General features: G+C 39.2%; 1 protein-coding gene across 3 annotated transcripts; it reads left to right on the top strand.

Moving 5' to 3' along the window:
- Positions 1-614: 614 nt before the first annotated feature.
- LOC134294130 (uncharacterized) lies at positions 615-22978 on the top strand. 3 transcript variants are annotated; one of them, XM_062964128.1, is made up of 4 exons: positions 615-638; positions 7861-7943; positions 9548-20848; positions 22543-22978. In XM_062964128.1, the coding sequence occupies exon 3, from the start codon at positions 18548-18550 to the stop codon at positions 20099-20101; it is 1554 nt and encodes a 517-aa protein (XP_062820198.1). In that variant the 5' UTR covers positions 615-638; positions 7861-7943; positions 9548-18547; the 3' UTR covers positions 20102-20848; positions 22543-22978. The 3 variants fall into 3 exon arrangements, with proteins under 3 accessions (XP_062820198.1, XP_062820197.1, XP_062820199.1); XM_062964127.1 differs by lacking the exon at positions 615-638 and adding an exon at positions 6446-6610; XM_062964129.1 differs by lacking the exons at positions 615-638; positions 7861-7943 and adding an exon at positions 6446-6610.
- The last annotated feature ends 8 nt before the right edge of the window (positions 22979-22986 follow it).

Consider the following 22986-nt stretch of genomic DNA (forward strand, 5'->3'; position numbering starts at 1 on the left):
AACCACCGGAAGAGTAAAGGAATGACACAGAATCCACCCATTTTGAGTGTGAGAGCATTGCCATGTTGCAACGCAATCACCAGATTAGCTACTCCCCCCTCCAAATATCTTGTTTCTCCAAAGTTAACGCTGTTAACTTTGCACACCGCACACAACCACACCGCACACAAGCTGCGCAGGGCAAGGACTGCTTCCAAGATGGCACAGAAGAGCCGTTTTCACAAAATGAAATCTGGGTACGGGAGGGGAAGAGAAAAATACGGCCCAAACCTTCAAGCGCGGACTTTGTGACATCTGCTGCGGCATTGTTATCCAACACCATCAATTTTGGGTGTCACAAATCTATAATTGTCTCAACTTTTATTTGTGAAATATCGGTTTGTCGGCAGCCCCTCAAAGCTGGCAGGCGAGGACTGACAGATGCTCCAATTGCGCCTCGTCTTCAGCGTAATGCGGCTCTCTCATTACACCCGCCAGAGCCGGGGAAATTATTCCTTCGCTTTGGAAAGCCAATGCGCGGCCATCTGTCTCTGCGTGGTTATCAAAACTAATATGGTAATGTGGAAAAACGAAGGTCTTCAGTGATACCTGGCAGCTACAAAAGATGGCCCAGGACTGGAGGAGAGTCAAACCTTGAGGTGAGTCAAGGAGACACGTCCGTCCCGCACATTGACATGAAGCTTATCCAGAAAGCCAAGGGCATGTCTCCCCAACAGACAAAGGATGAACTCATGGCGCATAATTAGAGCAGGTTGTCTTCATATCAACTGCAGTAGCTGACGGCTGTGGAATTGTGGGATTCGTAGTTTCCTGAGATCTTTGCCTTTCTCTATCAAAGAACTCTGGTGCCACAACTAAGGACAGATCTGAGCATTATGTAGGGTGAAATCATGCCAAAAAGTAATGCCAAAATCTGCTTTTCTTGAAGATTTTACTTTTTTTTAAAAAGTTTCTATACTCATATACATGCAGGCTGGAAACAGCTAACAGGTAGCATCTGAAATGCATGCATTTGCTCATCACGGCAGACAAATCTGGCTCCAAACTCCTAACTTCAGGGTTCGATCCCATTGCAAGGGCGAGCAAATGGTCAAAGGCCTGGACAACATGCCTCCCTGTGAAGAATGGCTGCGTGAGAATGACTCCAGGACCATCAACCGTGGTATCCTTCTATGAGCTCTCCAGAATGGGCTTTGGGGTAGGGAAGGGTCACCTTGCGGCAGGGAAGGGTCACCTTGCGGCAGGGAAGGGTCACCTTGCGGCAGGGAAGGGTCACCTTGCGGCAGGGAAGGGTCACCTTGCGGCAGGGAAGGGTCACCTTGCGGCAGGGAAGGGACACTTTGCGGCAGGGAAGGGTCACCTTGCGGCAGGGAAGGGTCTCCTTGCGACAGGGAAGGGTCACCTTGCGGCAGGGAAGGGTCACTTTGCGGCAGGGAAGGGTCACCTTGCGGCAGGGAAGGGTCTCCTTGCGACAGGGAAGGGTCACCTTGCGGCAGGGAAGGGTCACTTTGCGGCAGGGAAGGGTCACCTTGTGGCAGGGTTGGGGTTGGGGTTGGGCTTGGGGTCGGGGTCGTCTCTAGGGGCACCTTCTGCCTCTCTAGGGGCACCTGCTGTATCTCTACACCGGCTGGGTTTTTGCAAAATTTTAAATGTGTTTTTTGAAAAGTATTTTTTACGAGAAAACTACAAAGCCCATCTCCTTGAAATTTTGTCACAATCAGCCCACGGACCAGGGGACTACTCCTCCCAAGTTTCGGATTTTTTTGATCACCGGCTGAGTTTTTGCAAATTTTTTAATTTATTTTTTGAAAAGTATTTTTTACGAGAAAACTACAAAGCCTATCTCCTTGGAATTTTGTCACGATCAGCCCACGGACCAGGGGACTACTCCGCCCAAGTTTCGGAGAGATTCGAACACCGGCTGATTTTTTGCGAATTTTTTAAAGAGAATTTTAGAGTGAATGGGGAAGAAGCCGCTGTGTGTGTTTGTCTCCATCCAGTGGTGAAATGCGCGCATTGCGGGCGGAGAGAAAGTGAATGGGGAAGAAGCCGCTGTGTGTGTTTGTCTCCATCCAGTGGTGAAAGGCGCGCATTGCGGACGGAGAGAAAGTCAATGGGAATAAGCCGCTGTGTGTGTTTGTCTCCATCCAGTGGTGAAAGGCGCGCATTGCAGGCGGAGAGAAAATGAATGGGAAGAAGCCGTTGTGTGTTTGTCTCCATCCAGTGGTGAAAGGCGCGCATTGCAGGCGGAGAGAAATTGAATGGGAAGAAGCCGCTGTGTGTGTTTGTCTCCATCCAGTGGTAAAAGGCGCGCATTGCAGGCGGACTGGAAAATTCTCCGCATTGCCGTTAATGGAGACGGAGGAGGAGGATGAGGAGGAGGAGGAGGAGGAGGAAGGCCTCTCCATGGAATATTCTTCAAATACCCTAAATACTCGGATATAAGCCGACCCGAATATAAACCGAGCCATCTAATTTTACCACAAAAAACTGGGAAATCATTGATTCCAGTATAAGCCGAGGGTGGGAAATTTCAGAAATAAAAAAAGATACCAATAAAATTACATTACCGTATGTACTCGAGTATAAGCCGACCCGAATATAAGACGAGGCATCTAATTTTACCACCAAAAAACCCCCAAAAAACTGGGAAATCATTGACTCCAGTACAAGTCGAGGGTGGGAAATTTCAGAAATAAAAATAGATACCAATAAAATTACATTACTGTATATACTCGAGTATAAGCAGACCCGAATATAAGGCGAGGCATCTAATTTTTCCACAAAAAACTGGGAAATCATTGACTCCAGTATAAGCCGAAGGTGGGAAATTTCAGAAATAAAACTAGACACCAATAAAATTACATTACCGTATATACTTGAGTATAAGCCGACCCGAATATAAACCGAGGCATCTAATTTTACCACCAAAAAACCCCCAAAAAACTGGGAAATCATTGACTCCAGTACAAGTCGAGGGTGGGAAATTTCAGAAATAAAAATAGATACCAATAAAATTACATTGTGGGCGAAATGTCAGGAGAGAATGCTTCTGGAAACCAATTATTATTTCTTACATTGTACTATATTAATAATATACCACAATGTCTATAATACACCCCTAGTATGTTATATTATTAGTATTATGTAACATACTCGTGCTAAATCATAAGTTGCGTAAGAGATGTGGGCGAAACGTCAGGAGAGAATGCTTCTGGGAAACCAATTATTATTTCTTAGATTGTACTATATTAATCATATACCACAATGTCTATAATACACCCCTAGTATATTATTAGTATTATGTAACATACTCGTGCTAAATCATAAGTTGGATAAGAGATGTGGGCGAAACGTCAGGAGAGAATGCTTCTGGGAAACCAATTATTATTTCTTAGATTGTACTATATTAATCATATACCACAATGTCTATAATACACGCTTAGTATATTATATTATTAGTATTACATAATATAACTAGTGCTAAATCATAAGTTGCGTAAGAGATGTGGGCGAAACGTCAGGAGAGAATGCTTCTGGAAAACCAATTATTATTTCTTAGATTGTACTATATTAATCATATACCACAATGTCTATCATACACCCCTAGTATGTTATATTATTAGAATTATGTAACATACTCGTGCTAAATCATAAGTTGCGTAAGAGATGTGGGCGAAACATCAGGAGAGAATGCTTCTGGGAAACCAATTATTATTTCTTAGATTGTACTATATTAATCATATACCACATTGTCTATAATACACCACTAGTATGTTATATTATTAGTATTATGTAACATACTCGTGCTAAATCATAAGTTGCGTAAGAGATGTGGGCGAAACGTCAGGAGAGAATGTTTCTGGAAAACCAATTGTTATTTCTTAGATTGTACTATATTAATCATATACCACATTGTCTATAATACACCGCGAGTATATTATATTATTAGTATTATCTCACATACCAGTGCTAAATCATAAGTTGCGTATGAGATGTGGGCGAAACGTCAGGAGAGAATGCTTCTGGGAAACCAATCATTATTTCTTAGATTGTACTATATTAATCATATACCACAATGTCTACAATACACCACTAGCATGTTATATTATTAGTATTATGTAACATACTCGTGCTAAATCATAAGTTGCGTATGAGATGTGGGCGAAACGTCAGGAGAGAATGCTTCTGGGAAACCAATCATTATTTCTTAGATTGTACTATATTAATCATATACCACAATGTCTATCATACTCCCCTAGTATGTTATATTATTAGTATTATGTAACATACCCGTGCTAAATCATAAGTTGCGTAAGAGATGTGGGCGAAACATCAGGAGAGAACGCTTCTGGGAAACCAATTATTATTTCTTAGATTGTACTATATTAATCATATACCACATTGTCTATAATACACCACTAGTATGTTATATTATTAGTATTATGTAACATACTCGTGCTAAATCATAAGTTGCGTAAGAGATGTGGGCGAAACGTCAGGAGAGAATGTTTCTGGAAAACCAATTGTTATTTCTTAGATTGTACTATATTAATCATATACCACAATGTCTATCATACTCCCCTAGTATGTTATATTATTAGTATTATGTAACATACCCGTGCTAAATCATAAGTTGAGTAAGAGATGTGGGCGAAACGTCAGGAGAGAATGCTTCTGGGAAACCAATTATTATTTCTTAGATTGTACTATATTAATCATATACCACAATGTCTACAATACACCACTAGCATGTTATATTATTAGTATTATGTAACATACTCGTGCTAAATCATAAGTTGCGTATGAGATGTGGGCGAAACGTCAGGAGAGAATGCTTCTGGGAAACCAATCATTATTTCTTAGATTGTACTATATTAATCATATACCACAATGTCTATCATACTCCCCTAGTATGTTAGATTATTAGTATTATGTAACATACCCGTGCTAAATCATAAGTTGAGTAAGAGATGTGGGCGAAACGTCAGGAGAGAATGCTTCTGGGAAACCAATTATTATTTCTTAGATTGTACTATATTAATCATATACCACAATGTCTACAATACACTCCTAGTATGTTATATTATAAGTATTATGTAACATACCAGTGCTAAATCATAAGTTGCGTAAGAGATGTGGGCGAAACGTCAGGAGAGAATGCTTCTGGGAAACCAATTATTATTTCTTAGATTGTACTATATTAATCATATACCACATTGTCTATAATACACCGCGAGTATATTATATTATTATTATTATCTCACATACCAGTGCTAAATCATAAGTTGCGTAAGAGATGTGGGCGAAACGTCAGGAGAGAATGCTTCTGGAAACCAATTATTATTTCTCAGATTGTACTATATTAATCATATACCACAATGTCTATAATACACCCCTAGTATGTTATATTATTAGTATTATGTAACATACTCGTGCTAAATCATAAGTTGCATAAGAGATGTAGGCGAAACGTCAGGAGAGAATGCTTCTGGGAAACCAATTATTATTTCTTAGATAGTACTATATTAATCATATACCACAATGTCTATCATACTCCCCTAGTATGTTATATTATTAGTATTATGTAACATACTCGTGCTAAATCATAAGTTGTGTATGAGATGTGGACGAAACGTCAGGAGAGAATGCTTCTGGGAAACCAATCATTATTTCTTAGATTGTACTATATTAATCATATACCACGTTGTCTATAATACACCCCTAGTATGTTCTATTATTAGTATTATGTAACATACTCGTGCTAAATCATAAGTTGCGTAAGAGATGTGGGCGAAACGTCAGGAGAGAATGCTTCTGGAAAACCAATTATTATTTCTTAGATTGTACTATATTAATCATATACCACAATGTCTATAATACACGCTTAGTATATTATATTATTAGTATTATCTCACATACCAGTGCTAAATCATAAGTTGCGTAAGAGATGTGGGCGAAACGTCAGGAGAGAATGCTTCTGGAAACCAATTATTATTTCTTAGATTGTACTATGTTAATCGTATACCACAATGTCTATAATACACCCCTAGCATGTTATATTATTAGTATTATGTCACATACCAGTGCTAAATGATAAGTTGCATAAGAGAGTGGGCGAAACGTCAGGAGAGAATGCTTCTGGAAAACCAATAGTTATTTCTTTCCCGCCCAATTTCACCTGTCTCAGCCTGTGACGTGCGGGAGAACTGTCCAATCGGGCGGCGCCACATGGCGAAGGGGTGGGACCAAGGCCAAAAAGGCGGCCGGATTGGGAGGCTAACATATATTTTAAATCACAACGGAGTGCGCATGCGTCAAGCAGCGCCCTGTTTTCGCGCCCAAATTGGCGAGCAGGAGAATCGTCCAATCGGGCGGCGACACATGGCGAAGGGGTGGGACCAAGGCTAAAAAAAAAAACGGCCGTTTTGGAGGCGGGGCTTCTTCTTGGCTGTAAATTGTAAAATTTGCCTCAGACGATCTCGGGACGCCGAGAGAGAAGGTAGCTTGGCTTGGGAGCCATTCTGAAGACCTGGGTCGGAAGAAAGAAAGAAAGAAAGGGCAGCCGCGGCTAGAAGGCCCGAAGAGACAGGCTCCGTTTCTGAAGCAGGTGAATAAGGGCCCCTTTTTACAGGCTCACCTGGTTCATTTGACTTCCTTTGAAATTAATCTGGAGTTTAAAGAGACGCCTTTCCTTTTGGGAATCACTTTTACCTCAGGAAAGGCTTCTCTTCCAATCCCACTTCATTTTATGTCGCTTTCCTTGTTATTTTGGGGATTCTTTACCTCAGGAATCTCCTCAAAATTGAAATACAAAGAGGAAAATGCCTATTTTATATATTAGTCTTATCTTAATTTTATCAAAAATGGCATCAAATAGCACAAGATAAGGGTGGATAAAGGCTTTGCGAAACAGAAAGAAGAAAACTATTTCATTTATTAATATTTCATTATTTTTTGCCTCAAATCGTCTCATGTCACAAAGCCCTTGAAATAGAAAATACAGTAGAGTCTCATTTATTCAAGCTAAAGCTTGGATAAGCGAATATCTTGGATAATAAGGAGGGATTAAGGAAAAGCCTATTAAATATCAAATTAGGTTATGATTTTACCAATTAAGCACCAAAACATCATTTTTTACAACAAATTTGACAGAAAAAGTAGTTCAATATGCAGTAATGTTATGTTGTAATTACTGTATTTACGAATTTAGCACCAAAATATCACGATATATTGAAAACAAAAATGGGTTGGATAATCCAGAAATTTGGATAAGCGAGACTCTACTGTACAGTTAAATATTCAGGGGAAAAAATGTTCACTGAAATATTTACAAAATCATAAAAATACTAATATTAACATAAAAAATATTTGCAGAAATATTTGCCAAAAATAAGCAAAGTATTTGGGGAAAAATATTCACAAAAATATTCATAAAAATATTCACAAATACATTCAGAAAAAATCAATCATGAAAACATTCACAAACATTGAAATAAAATATTCACAAAATATTCACCCAAAAAATCATACAAATATTTGTGGAAATATTTGCCAAAAATAAGGAAAATATTTGGAAAAAATATTTACAAATACAGTAGTCTCACTTATCCAACACTCGCTTATCCAACGTTCTGGATTATCCAACGCATTTTTGTAGTCAATGTTTTCAATTCATTGTGATATTTTGGTGCTAAATTCTTAAATACAGTAATTACTACATAGTATTACTGCCTATTGAACTACTTTTTCTGTCAAATTTGTTGTATAACATGATGTTTTGGTGCTTAATTTGTAAAATCATAACCTAATTTAATGTTTAATAGGCTTTTCCTTAATCTCTTCTTATTATTCCCTCAGAAATGGCAAAGCCTTGTGAAACGGATGGAAGAAATAAAGGCAAAATTTTTGAAAATTTCCACAGCTTTTTCTAAAGGGACCAGGTGAATATTGTTCTTTTTTATTTATTATAATCGGATTTATTTCTTATCCAGATCATTTCTTTTCACTTCTATTTTATGTATTAATATTTTAATATATTTTATTATATCCAACCAAAAAAAATAATAATTACAAGATTTTTCCAGAGAAGAAGAAAAAGGCTAAAATTTTGCGTTGTGAGTTTTCTAGGTTGTATGGCTATGCCCCAGAAGCATTCTCTCCTGACGTTTCGCCCACATCTATGGCAGGAAACCATAGATTGCTGGAAACTATAAGGGAGTGGTGAGGCTTTTATATATAACTGGCCTCGTTTCCAACAGACCTCACAACCTCTGAGGATGCCTGCCAGAGATGTGGGTGAAATGTCAGGAGAGAATGCTTCTGGAAACCCATTATTATTTCTTACATTGTACTATATTAATATATAATATATATTATATCAAAAAATAAATAAATTACAAGGTCTTTTCCAGAGAAGAAAAAAAAGGCTTCATTTTTGGGTTGTTGTGAGTTTTCTGGGCTGTTCCAGAAGCATTCTCTCCTGACGTTTTGCCCACATCTATGGCTGGAAACTAAGGGAGTGGTGAGGCTTTTATATGTCTGCGAAATGTCCAGGGTGGGAGAAAGAACCCTTGTCTGTTGCAGGCAAATGTGAATGCTGTTATTGGCCACCTTGATTAGCATTGAATGGCCTGCAGTTTCAAGGCCTGGCTGCTTCCTGCCTGGGGGAATCCTGTGTTTGGAGGTGTTAGCTGGCCCTGCTTTTTGAGGTGGCAGCCCAGAAACTCACAACAACCCATGAAAGCCTTTGACAACACATGGCAACATTTTTGAAAATTCAGACAGCTTTCTAGAGGAAAGGAGTAGAATAATAATTGCATTTTTTTACCAATCTGACTTATTTCCAGCCTTAAGACCCATAACATGCTATGCTGAAAATTTTATATATATATATATGTGTGTGTGTGTATTTGTATATAATGGACAATGTAATTTTTAATAATATGATTTAATGTATATACATATAATATTTATAATAATATTGTAATGTAATAAAATATAATAATAACACAATATAATGATATTGATTATATATTATATATAATTTTATATGTACATAGAAAGTATTAGCATTCACAATAATAGCATTATATATAACTATATTGTACTACACCATCATACTGTAATGTTATTAGAAATATTACAGGTAATACATAACATAATTAATATTATATTGTATGTATATTCAATATATTATATTGAATATAATATTATATTAATAATATTATATTAATATACTATATTAATAATATTATATTAATAATAATATAATATATTAATAATAATATAATATTATCATATAATATTATAATAATAATATAATATATTGTATGTATATTCAATATATTATTATATATCATTGTCTATTATACTGTATATTATATACGATATACTATATATACATAATACATATTATATTATTAGCATAGCATGTTACAGGTACAGGAGGCAAGATGGGAACTGCCTTCCTGGCCTTGCAAAATAGATAGAAGACAATGCCTGGTTTTTTTTCTGAATGCTTTCTTCCCACTCACTCTTCTCCCAGCGCTGAATTCAAGTCAACGTGAAGAAAGAAACAAAAGGTCGAGAGACAGAGGACGGAAGATGCTTGAAGACACCCTCGCAAGGACACCGCCTGCCTCCCTAAAGAGGTCGTTTTCAGGGTAATTGGTGTAAGGGTAGGCATTTAATGTCTATCTTTGCATTAAAAAAAGGGTTACCTTTGCACACGGTTCCCCTCGCGTGTGGCATCGAAGAAGTCCCACTCGGGAACGGACGGGTCCTCCCTTTGTTCTAGGCAGATGATGGGTCTTCCTATACGGGCCGTAGGGGTCACAGCTTGGGGGTCAGCGGGGGGCCCCGCCCTGGCATCGCAGGGGGCAGCACACATTACGGGCATTTTAAGATGTCCTTGCAACTTAGAAATAAAAATATCAATACCTTAACTCACTAACATCCTACTAACACCATTCTAAATAGGGTACCCTGCCCTTTTAAATAGGACTGTGTTCTGCCTGATGGCAAGAACCAAGCTGGGAAGGGAGGGGGCCTCCTGGCCCCCCATAAAAGGGCCCCCATGGAAGGACATTGCAAAAGGCCCCTAAGGTGTCCTGAGAGCAGCCTCTTGGTCCTCAGTGTTCCCCACGGTGCCAGGGCTGGGCCCCTCGCTCTCCCCCAACCCATGGACCCTGCCGCTTGTATATCATCCGTCCAGGGCCAACGGACGCCCCCTCCCTCCCCGGGCGGAGCTTCGAGGCCACACTCAAGGGGAGACCAGAGCCGTGTGCCTCATGCCAACGCCTAGCACGTGGCGAACCTTTTTTTTTTACTGCAAACATAGGCATCATGATTGTGATTTTTGTTAATTCCTTTTAAATTTAATTGTTTGTATTCGATAGCATGGTAGGCTGGTTTTATATCAGTGAGCCGCCCCGAGTTCCTCTGGGGAGACGGTGGCAGGGTACAAAAATAAAATTATTATTATTATTATTGATTCGAGGCACCTGGAAAAAAAGACCAGGAAGCAGATAAAATTATTATTATTATTACTGATTTGAGGCACCTGGAAAAAGAAATACCAGGAAGCAGATATTATTATTATTATTATTGATTCCATGAAAAAGAAATACCAGGAAGCAGATAAAATTATTATTATTGTTATTGTTGTTGTTATTATGTAGGACCCCCTTTTATTTATGTAAGGCCACACACCCAGGGGACCACTATTCCTAATTAAAGCCTGGTTAAAGGGGATCCTCTATTCTTAAAGTTAGGCGTATAGAGATCTCCTATCCAGAAACTAACGCGGCCTGCCCTATAGAGATCTGTTAAACCAAGGCGGCCTGCCCTATAGAGATCTCCTATTTCACGTAATACCAGGCAATATGGAGATCCCTGGTTTTTTTAACCGTTAAATCCCTTACGTGGGGATATCCCTGGTTTTTTTAACCGTTAAATCCCTTACGTGGGGATATCCCTGGGTTTTTTTAACCGTTAAATCCCTTACGTGGGGAAATCCCTGGTTATTTTAACCATTAAATCCCTTACGTGGGGAGATCCCTGGTTATTTTAACCTTTAAGTCCCTAACGTGGGGAAATCCCTGGTTCTTTTAATCTTTAAGGCCAGATGTGGGGATTTCCTTGCTTTTAACCCGTAAGGCCAGCCATGGGGAGATATCTTAGGCTGTTTTCACGAAAAGTCAGGTATAGATGCACTGTTTTCTCTCCCGTTCCATGTGCCTGGACTCCCGGAGGGCTCCTGCCGGACACCGTCTCCCATCGGCCGAGAGGGATCCTTCTTGTCTGGGAAGGATCTGCAACACAGGTAAAAAGAAGATTCCGGGAAGGAGATTCTACAGCGGAGCCCTTAAGCCAGGTGAGACACTCCTTCCAGCCTCCACGGCTGCCTTGCACACACACACACACATGACACACACAACACACATACACATGTACAGCTGGGGTCCACGGGGACTCTTCCTCAATAGATCGGGGACTCCCACTCCGGCGATTGGCCATTGTAAATGCCTTGAAGCAGTTTGGGGCTTCCGGCCAAGCACTTCCAAAGAGAATCCATTCAAGGTTGGACCCCCTTTTAAAGGGGCTGGCACGTGGTATTTATTCCTGGCACGTGGAAAACTCCATTTGTAAGGCAAACCCTCGTTAAAGGAGGTTTGCAATTAATTTAAAACCAGGCTTCTGAGGGACCCGCTGCGTTTAAAGCCAAACCTAGCAGGTGGGAACCCCTTTGGTTAACGTAAGGCGAGGGACCCTCCATATTTAATAAGATGCCTGGCAGAATCTTAACCTAAATGCAGGCCTATGGGCTACAGCCTATTCTGCATAGCCAGGCATGAGGGGACCCCAGATTATTAACTTGAGGCCTGGGAAAAGGAGATTTTTGTATTTATTTATTACAATATTTATATCCCGCCCTCTCTCCCCTTAAAAGGGGACTCAGAGCAGCTTACGTTATATTTACATATTTATTTATTACAATATTTATATCCCGACCTCTCCCCTTAAAAGGGGACTCAGAGTGGCTTACAAGTTATATTTACTTATTTATTTATTACAATATTTATATCCCGCCCTCTCTCCCCTTAAAAGGGGACTCAGAGCGGCTTACAAGTGATATTTACATATTTATTTATTACAATATTTATATCCGGCCCTCTCTCCCCTTAAAAGGGGACTCAGAGCGGCTTACAAGTGATATTTACATATTTATTTATTACAATATTTATATCCCTCCCTCTCTCTCCTTAAAAGGGGACTCAGGGCGGCTTAACAATAAGACGCATATATAAAAAACCATACAGTGCAATATAAATCATCATTAACTTGCATCAGTATTCATAAAACACATTATAAAATACAGATAGGTGTGTTCAGTTCAAATCCATTCAAGGTATACGTGGACCCCCTTTTAATGCCTACCTTTCCACGTGGAAAACTCCCATTTGTAAGGCAAACCCTCGTTAAAGGAGGTTTGCAATTCATTTAAAACCAGGCTTCTGAGGGACCCGCTGCGTTTAAAGCCAAGCCTAGCAGGTGGGAATCCCTTTGGTTAACGTAAGGCGAGGGACCCTCCATATTTAATAAGATGCCTGGCAGAATCTTAACCTAAATGCAGGCCTATGGGCTACAGCCTATTCTGCATAGCCAGGCATGAGGGGACCCCAGATTATTAACTTGAGGCCTGGGAAAAGGAGATTTTTGTATTTATTTATTACAATATTTATATCCCGCCCTCTCTCCCCTTAAAAGGGGACTCAGGGCGGCTTAACAATAAGACGCATATATAAAAAACCATACAGTGCAATATAAATCATCATTAACTTACATCAGTATTCATAAAACACATTATAAAATACAGATAGGTGTGTTCAGTTCAAATCCATTCAAGGTATACGTGGACCCCCTTTTAATGCCTACCTTTCCACGTGGAAAACTCCCATTTGTAAGGCAAACCCTCGTTAAAGGAGGTTTGCAATTAATTTAAAACCAGGCTTCTGAGGGACCCGCTGCGTTTAAAGCCAAACCTAGCAGGTGGGAACCCCTTTGGTTAACGCAAGGTGAGGGACCCTCTATTTTTAATAGGATGCCTGGGAGAATCTTAACCTAAATGCAGGCCTATGGGCTACAGCCTATTCTGCATAGCCAGGCATGGGGGGACCCCATATGATGAATTCGAAGCCTGGTAAAAGGAGATTTTAGTATTTATTAACTTATTACATTTATATCCCGCCCTCTCTCCCCTTAAAAGGGGACTCAGAGCGGCTTACGAGTTATATTTACATATTTATTTATTTATTACAATATTTATATCCCGCTGTCTCTCCCCTTAAAGGGGACTCAGAGCGGCTTACAAGTTATATTTACATATTTATTTATTTATTACAATATTTATATCCCGCCCTCTCCCCTTAAAGGGGACTCAGGGCAGCTTAACAATAAAACGCATATATAAAAACCATACAGTGCAATATAAATCATCATTAACTTACAACAGTATTCCTAAAACACATAAAATACAGATAGGTGTATTACATACACTGTATCATTAGCATCGCACAATATTAGCATTATATACTACATTGCATTATACCACTATACAGAAACATTATTAGCAATATTACATTTAATATATAATATGTAATTCATATTATTATATTGTATCATTGTTAGTATTATATTGCATTATTTATTTATTTGCTAGATGTATATGCTGCCCTTCTCACCCCCAAGGTGAACGGCTTACAAATTAAATTTACATACAATATTATATTATTACCATAGTACAATACTGGCAGTAAATTACTATATTGTACTATATGAATATATGGTAATATTATTAGTAGTATTACATGCAAAATGTAATACATAATTAATATTATTATATTTAATTATTAGTATATTGTTTTACAATATAATATGAACATTATATGTATATGCAATATGTTATAATTATATATTAAATTTTATATATATATACACACAGTAGAGTCATCCAACATAAATAGGCCAGCGAATATTTATTTATTTATTTACAGCATTTTACCGGGCTGGCCTCGAACTCATGACCTCCTGGTCAGAGTGATTTGTTGATATTTATTATTCATTTACAGCATTTATATTCCGCCCTTCCTTCTCACCCCGAAGGGGACTCAGGGCGGATCACATGGCACATATAGGCAAACATTCAATGCCTTTTAACATAGAACAAAGACAAACAAACAGGCTCCGAGCGGGCCTCGAACTCGTGACTTCCTGGTCAGAGTGATTCATTGCAGTTAATTGCAGCTGGCTTGCTTTCCAGCCTGCGCTGTTGGATAATAAGGAGGCATTATGGAAAAGCCTATTAAACATCAAATTAGTTGATGATTTTACAAATTAAGCACCAAAACATCATTTGACAGAAAAAGTAGTTCAATATGCAGTAATGCTATGTAGTAATTACTGTATTTACGGATTTAGCACCAAAATATCACGACGCATTGAAAACATGGACTACAAAAATGCGTTGAATAATCCAGAATGTTGGATAAGAGAGTGTTGGATGATTATACAATATAAATTAGAATAGCATGTTATTGGGGGAGGAGCATCTTGGTTATTAGATGTTTTTATTAGTTATTGATATTAGTATAGATATGACATTGAGTATATATTATCCTAGCACAATGTTAATACTAGTTATTCATATTAGTCTCAATATGACATTAATAGAGTACATTATTATCCTAGCACAATGTTATTAGATGTTAATATTAGTTATTGATATTAGTCTCCATATGACATTAATAGAGTATATTATTATTCTAGCACAATGTTATTACATAGGACCATGTTGTTGCTAGGGGGAGGGCCCCCCCACTGATTGTATTATTAGTATTATGTTGTTGCTAGGGGGAGGGCCCCCCAACTGAGATCCCCTGTCATTAATGTGTCAGACCAGGCATTTCACTCCTACCTTTGCATCAGAAAGCAGGCTCCCTGTGCGCTAGGCCTTCCTTTGAGGAACACATTCACAGCTCCGCTTGAGTGTGGCATTGAGGCCCCACTCAGGGACGAGCGGGTCCTCCCTTTACCCTGGGCAGATCGTGGGGGGTGGGCGGATCTCCCTAGACGGGCAGGGGGTCGCGGCTGGCGGGACAGCGGGATATAAAAATATAAATATATATATTAAAACCCTTGCACCCAAGGAAACAACTCTGGGGACCCGAGCGGCTGCTCCCAGCTCACGTCACGGGCATTTTAAACATCTCGTAGCAGCTCAGATTAATACCTGAACTAACCGTAACCTGCTAACCCTACTAACCCATTTCTAACTAGAGCAGGAATTTTAAATAGGGCTGTTTTTGCCTGTTGGCAAGAACCAAGCTGGGAGGGGGCCTCCGGGCCTCGGGTGGGAAGAACCCTAACCCTGTCTCTGCCCTGCGCTGGGAGCGCCCCCCCTCGGGACCCCAGTGTTTGGTCCCCGCTCTCCCCCAATCCGACGGTCTAGAAAGCCCCTCCGCCATCCGCCCAGGGCCAACGGACAGCCCTCCCTCCCCGGCAGCTGCGTTCCTCATGCAACAGGGAGCCTGGTTCTGGATGCAAACGTGGGACCCCCTTAGGACCCCCTTTTCTCTGTGCAGGGACCCCCGCTCCCCATAAATAAATGCCTGGTGGAAGGGGATCCTAGTAGAAAAAGCCACAGTTCCCAAGAGCCCCCAAAAGCGAGATGCTCCCTTGGTTCAGCCCTTCTGACACTTGTTTTCTCCCTTGTTCTATGTCTCCGGAATCGCCGAGGGAGGGGCTCCTCCTGGACAAGAGCCAAGGACGGACAGATGGATGGACGGACGGACGTAAGGAGATCCCAGAGAGCAGGACGCCTTGCCGTTCTGGCTGCTGAGCTCGACCCCTTTCCAACAATGTCAGCGTTCCAGAATAAAACTCTTCCCAAAAAAAGGTGTTTTCTGGTTATTATTCAAACGTTTAATTTTTGACAGCCTTAAACATCTAGATTACAATACAGTTTGTGCTGCTGCCTTTTATAAACCTTGTTTTCTACAAATAAAGTCAAGAGAAACACTTTAAGTTTTGCACTGTGCTCAGACTCATTGTTCTGATATTCTGTCATATGGTTTTATTATTTATATCGTTTTTAATGTATGACTTTATTACATGTGACATGGGAGCGAGGTATAAAAATAAAGTATTATTATTAATAAACACAATTTTCTTGCACCCCAAGTACATCTGGCCATTGCCAGAGTATTTAACTCTGCCTACATGGCACTAAAGTGTATTTATATGTTGATTGTTTCTATTGATTTTATGTAATGTTTGCTTTATTTGCATTGAATTTTTGTCTGGATGTATCTTGTATGCCGCTCATCTCCATAAATGAGCGGGATAGAAATGAGGTTAATAATTTTACGAATGTTTTAATGTAACTTGAATTTTAAATTGAGTTGAAATGTGATTGTAATTGTTTATAAGTGTTATCTATTTGTAAGCCACCATGAGTCTCCTCTTATTGGGTGAGAAGGTCTGGGAAGAAATACTGTCATAAATAAATAAAATATTCTGTGTCCAGGTTGCTTCATGGGTTGACTTCTCTGGCAGGATTAATCTGCAGAGCCTTTCCTGTGTGAAAGTTTACACAGGGACTACTAACAAGCATGGAGCAGGGAAGGCACTGCAGACACTCCTGCGCATGCGCGGCCTGCTCCCTAGTAGAAACGGCCCCGCCTACTACAGCCATCCTTTTCCCTTCTGCGGCTGCGCGGCCTGTTCCGTATTTGAGGGAACTTGGCCCCGCCCACTACAGGCACCCCTTTACTTTCTGCGGCTGCGCGGCCTGTTCCATATTTGGGGGAACTTGGCCCCCACCCACTGCAGGCATTCCCTTCACTTCTGCGTCTGCGCGGCCTCCGTCACAGGGCGGCAAGATGGTTGCCCGCCCCGGTAAGTCGTTCGGGGCGGCCGATTCCACGGCGACCCGGCTCCGTCGAGGCCTCGTCGCCAAGACCCGGGAGGAGGAAGGGAGCCGGGAGCGTGGCCTTCCAAACAACGTTCGCAGGCCAAGGCGCGGAAGGAATCCCAGGCAGGAAAACCCACTTCGGCCTTCGCTCCTGGTGTTTTGGACTCTTCCCCAACCCGTAGGCAGGCTGCTAGGCATTGTGGGAGTTTGAGTCCCAAACATACTATACTCATGTACTATATACACATATAATGATAATCCGATGCAATACAATTTAATAATTACATTAAATTACATTAATAGTGCAATGTCGTATAGTACAATATAATCTGCTTATATTGTGCTGTACTAATATAATGTACATACATAATATTGATAATATTCTGATGTAATACAATTTAATAGTAATAATACACTATTATAATTGTATATATTACATGTAATGTTACTAATAACATTGCAATATAGTCCTATAGTACAATATAATAATATATAATGCTTGTATTGTGCTGTACTAATATAATATATTGTATGTACAGTAGTCTCACTTATCCAACATAAACGGGCCGGCAGAACGTTGGATAATCGAATATGTTGGAAAGATTAAGGAAAAGCCTATTAAACATCAAAATAGGTTATGATTTTACAAATTAAGCACCAAGACATGTTATAGGTAGGAAGGCACCATCTGATCCCTCCTGAGAGATGGCCATTCATCCTCACTGTTATAATTAGTTCTATGGAGAAGTAAAGCTTTAGAGGCATAGAATCTTACATTTGGAAGGGATCCTGGAGGCCATCTAGTCCAACCCCAGTCTGCCAAGCTGGAAGGACACCATCAAAGCCCTCCCGACAGGTGAACATCCAGCCTGTCATAGAATTTTAGAGTTTGAAGGGGCCCCGAAGCCCATCGAGTCCAACCCCAGTCTGCCTGACTGGAAGGATACTATTAAAGCCCTCCTCACAGAAGGCCATCCAAAAAGCACTCTCTCCTGACGTTTCGCCCACATTACTGACAGGCATCCTCAGAGGTCGTGAGGTTTGTTGGAAACCAGGCAAGAGGGGTTTATTATCTATCTGTGGGATGATGTCCAGGGTGGGAGGAAGAAAGAACTCGTGCATGTTGGAGGCAAGCGTGAAGCATTCTCTCCTCATGTTTCGCCCACAACCATGGAAGACCGCCTCGGAGGTCCAATATTATTAAGGTAGAGTCTCACTTATCAAACATAAACGGGCCGGCAGAACGTTGGATAAGCGAATATGTTGGATAATAAGGAGGGATTGAGGAAAAGCCTATTAAACATAAAATTACATTATGATTTTACAAATTAAGCACCAAATCATCACGTTATACAACAAATTTGACAGAAAAATTACTTCAATATGCAGTAATACTATGTAGTAATTGTATTTATGAATTTAGCACCAAAACATTGAAAACATTGACTACAGAAGCATTGACTACTAAAAGGTCGAGTGCGTTGGATAATCCAGAATGTTGGGTAAGCAAATGTTGGATAAGTGAGACTCTACTGTATTCTGCGCCCAGGCTGGTACATCCAATGCTCCGCTATGTTCCTTTTCTGCATTACAGGGGTGCTCTTTACTTTTCATACCTCTATGTTGCTTTTCTGCATTGCAGGGGTGCTCTTTACTTTTCATACCTCTAGGTTGTCTTTCTGCCTTGCAGGGGCGCTCTTTACTTTTCATACCTCTATGTTCCATTTCTGCGTTGCAGGGGCGCTCTTAATTTTTCATACTTCTATGTTCCATTTCTTCAAAGCAGGGGCGCTCTTTACTTTTCATATCTCTATGTTCCTTTTCTGCATTGCAGGGGCGCTCTTTACTTTTCATACCTCTATGTTGCTTTTCTGCATTGCAGGGGCGCTCTTTCCTTTTCATATCTCTGTTGCTTTTCTGCATTGCAGAGGCGCTCTTTACTTTTCATACTTCTATGTTCCATTTTTGCATTGCAGGTGCGCTCTTTGCTTTTCATACCTCTATGTTCCATTTCTGCATTGCAGGGGCGCTCTTTGCTTTTCATACCTCTATGTTCCATTTCTTCAAAGCAGGGGCGCTCTTTACTTTTCATATCTCTATGTTCCTTTTCTGCATTGCAGGAGCGCCCTTTACTTTTCATACTTCTATGTTCCATTTCTGCATTGCGGGGGTCTCTTTACTTTTCATACCTCTATGTTCCATTTCTGCATTGCAGGGGCTCTCTTGCCTTTTCATACCTCTAGGTTCCATTTCATCAAAGCAGGGGCGCTCTTTGCTTTTCATACCTCTATGTTCTATTTTCGCATTGCGGGAGCGCTCTTTACTTTTCATACCTCTATGTTCCATTTCCGCATTGCGGGGGCGCTCTTTGCTTTTCATACCTCTATGTTCCATTTCCGCATTGCGGGGGCGCTCTTTGCTTTTCATACCTCTATGTTCTATTTCCGCATTGCAGGAGCGCTCTTTGCTTTTCATACCTCTATGTTCTATTTCCGCATTGCAGGAGCGCTCTTTACTTTTCATACCTCTATGTTCCATTTCCGCATTGCGAGGGCGCTCTTTGCTTTTCATACCTCTATGTTCCATTTCCGCATTGCGGGGGCCCTCTTCACTTTTCATACCTCTATGTTTACTTTCTGCATTGCAGGAGCGCTCTTTGCTTTTCATACCTCTATGTTCCATTTCCGCATTGCGGGGGCGCTCTTTACTTTTCATACGTCTATGTTTACTTTCTGCATTGCAGGAGCGCTCTTTAGTTTTCATACTTCAATGTTCACTTTCTGCATTGCAGGAGCGCTCTTTACTTTTCATACCTCTATGTTCTATTTCCGCATTGCGGGGGCGCTCTTTGCTTTTCATACCTCTATGTTCCATTTCCGCATTGCGGGGGCGCTCTTTACTTTTCATACGTCTATGTTCCTTTTCTGCATTGCAGGAGCGCTCTTTCGTTTTCATACTTCTATGTTCACTTTCTGCATTGCAGGAGCGCTCTTTACTTTTCATACCTCTATGTTCTATTTCCGCATTGAGGGGGCGCTCTTTACTTTTCATACCTCTATGTTCCATTTCCGCATTGAGGGGGGCGCTCTTTACTTTTCATACCTCTATGTTCCATTTCCGCATTGAGGGGGCGCTCTTTACTTTTCATACCTCTATGTTCCATTTCCGCATTGCGGGGGCGCTCTTTCCTTTTCATACCTCTATGTTCCATTTCCGCATTGCGGGGGCGCTCTTTCCTTTTCATACCTCTATGTTCCATTTCCGCATTGAGGGGGGCGCTCTTTACTTTTCATACGTCTATGTTTATTTTCTGCATTGCAGGAGCGCTCTTTCCTTTTATACTTCTATGTTCCATTTCCGCATTGCGGGGTTCTCTTTACTTTTCTTACCTCTATGTTCACTTTCTGCATTGCAGGGGCGCTCTTTACTTTTCATACCTCTATGTTCCTTTTCAGCATTGCGGGGGCGCTCTTTACTTTTCGTACCTCTATGATCCTCCTATCCCTCCCTTTCCCGCCTCCGCTTTCTTCTCCCATTGGTTGTTGCTTGGGAGGTCCCGCCCCTTTCCCCTTCCTTCGCTCCCTCATTGGTCGAAGCGCGTCCTGGCAGATATGTAGTGCGGGGGCGTTTCCCATCGTAGCCGCAATAATACAAAATAAATAATTTTATAATATCAGAGATATATAGTATTCGAGCTTATTAATAATCGTTACGTATGATTATATTGTTTGAATATTATGTCCATGGATGTGTCAGGGTTGGCGACGGAAGGGACGGGTTGTGTGATGGACCTGCCGGGACTTGGGGGCGGGGCAAGGGGCGTGGCCTGGCGCGTGAGAGCCGGGGAAGGGAACAGCCAAGATGGCGGCCGGGGTGAGTGAGGCGAGCGAAGCGCCGCTGAGGAGAGCGTCAGGAAAAGGCCTTTAGATTATATTATAAATTGTGTTATTATTTCATATTATATTATTATCATACATATTATGTTACACCACGTTTATAATATATTATTTCTTTATTATTTCATATTATTATTATAGACATGATTTTGCATTATTATGTTGTTATTTTATATTATATTATTTTTATTATTTTGCATCCTTATATTATTTGGTTTTTATATTATTATCATTTTACATTATTATTATATTATATTATTTTGTTCTTATTTCATATTATATTTATTTCATATTTTATTATATTATTATTTTGCATCGTTATTATATTATTCTGTTATTTCATATTATTATAATACACAGTATTTTGCATCATTATGTTGTTATTATTTCATATTATTATACATATGATTTTGCATTATTATGTTATTTTATATTATATTGTTTTTATTTTTATTATTTTGCATCCTGATATTATTTGTTTTTTATATTATTATCATTTTACATTATTATTATGTTATATTATTTTGTTCTTATTTGATATTATATTTATTTCATTGTATTATATTATTATTTTGCATCATTATTATATTATTCTGTTATTTCATGTTATTATAATACACAGTATTTTGCATTATTGTTGTTATTTTATATTATTATTATATTACTATTATTTTGCATCCCTATATTATTTCGATCTTATATTAATTTATATTATTATTGTTTTTGATCATTATTATATTATTTTGTTCTTATTTCATATTATATTATATTATTATATTGCATCATTATTATATTATTCTGTTATTTCATATTATAATACACAGTATTTTGTATTATGTTGTTATTTTATTATTATTTTGCATCATTATTATATTATTTTGTTTTTCGGTATTTCATATTATATTATATTATTATTTTACATCATTATTATACTATATTATTTATTATTTCATATTATTATTACACACATGATTTTGCATAATATTTGAAAGGCTTTTTCTGCCTACCTTTCTTCTAGCATATTATATTCTATTATATTTTCCCACCTCCCTTTCTTCCACATTATTATTATTATTATTATTATTATTAATGGCCTTTTCCGCCTGTCTTCCACCATATTATAATTATTATTAATCACCATTTCCGCCAGCTTGTCTTTGACCATATTATATTATTGCTATTACTAATGGCTTTTTCTGCCTTTTTTCCACCATATTATTACTGGGTGATGATGATTATTATTATTCCACCATATTGTACTATTATTATCATTATTATTATTAATGGCCTTTTCCACTTGCCTTTCTTGCACCATATTATTATATTAACAACATTTTTATTATTAATGGCCTTTTCCGCCTGCCTTTTTTCCACATTATATTATTATTGTTGGCTTTTTCCGACTGCCTTTCTTCTACCATTTCGGATGAACGGATCTGAGCATATATATTTTTTAAAATGTATATACTGCAATTTTATATTGTATTTAATTGTTTTTAACTGATTTTATGTATTGTGGATTGTTTTTGTACAGGCACCTAATTGTGCCGGTGTTGTAAGCCTCCCTGAGTCCCTTCGGATGAGAAGGGCGGGATATAAATATTGGGAATAAATAAATATTATTGTTATTATTATTCTATTAAATCCCTTTTTTCTTGCCTCCTTGGGCAGCAGTGGCCCATGTACATGCTGGACTACGGCGGCCTCAATGTTCCGCTTCCGGGAGCCATGAATTATTCGGACCTCAGTTTCTGAACCAGAACCTCCGAACAAAACAAAACAAAAGAAATAATGAACGGTGTGTAATTTTCGTTTGTACAAAGTGTATATTATTCCAATATGTATTGATGCCTTTCAGTGTTTCCAATGATTTTTACACTATATTCCTGCCGCCAGGGCCTTTTTAAATAAAAAAAGAATAAGAAGGGTTGCCTTGCTCTGAAAAATCAAACCGTTTCCTGTTTTTTTTTTCTCTTTAAACGAACAAATACCGTTTTGTAATAAACAAAAATACAAAACAAGAGCCGGGCGAGCGAGCAAGGCTCAGTTGTAAATGCTCTTTTTAAATTGAATTATTATTAATAATAATAAAAGTGCTTTACAGTGATTATTTTG

The sequence above is a fragment of the Anolis carolinensis genome, unplaced genomic scaffold, assembly GCF_035594765.1.
Source record: "Anolis carolinensis isolate JA03-04 unplaced genomic scaffold, rAnoCar3.1.pri scaffold_12, whole genome shotgun sequence".
In the NCBI taxonomy this organism is placed as follows: Eukaryota; Metazoa; Chordata; class Lepidosauria; order Squamata; family Dactyloidae; genus Anolis; species Anolis carolinensis.

What these genes read in the sequence shown, in the direction of transcription:
- LOC134294130 (XM_062964128.1), top strand. Translation starts at nt 18,548, where the DNA reads ATGTTCCTTTTCTGCATTACAGGGGTGCTCTTTACTTTTCATACCTCT.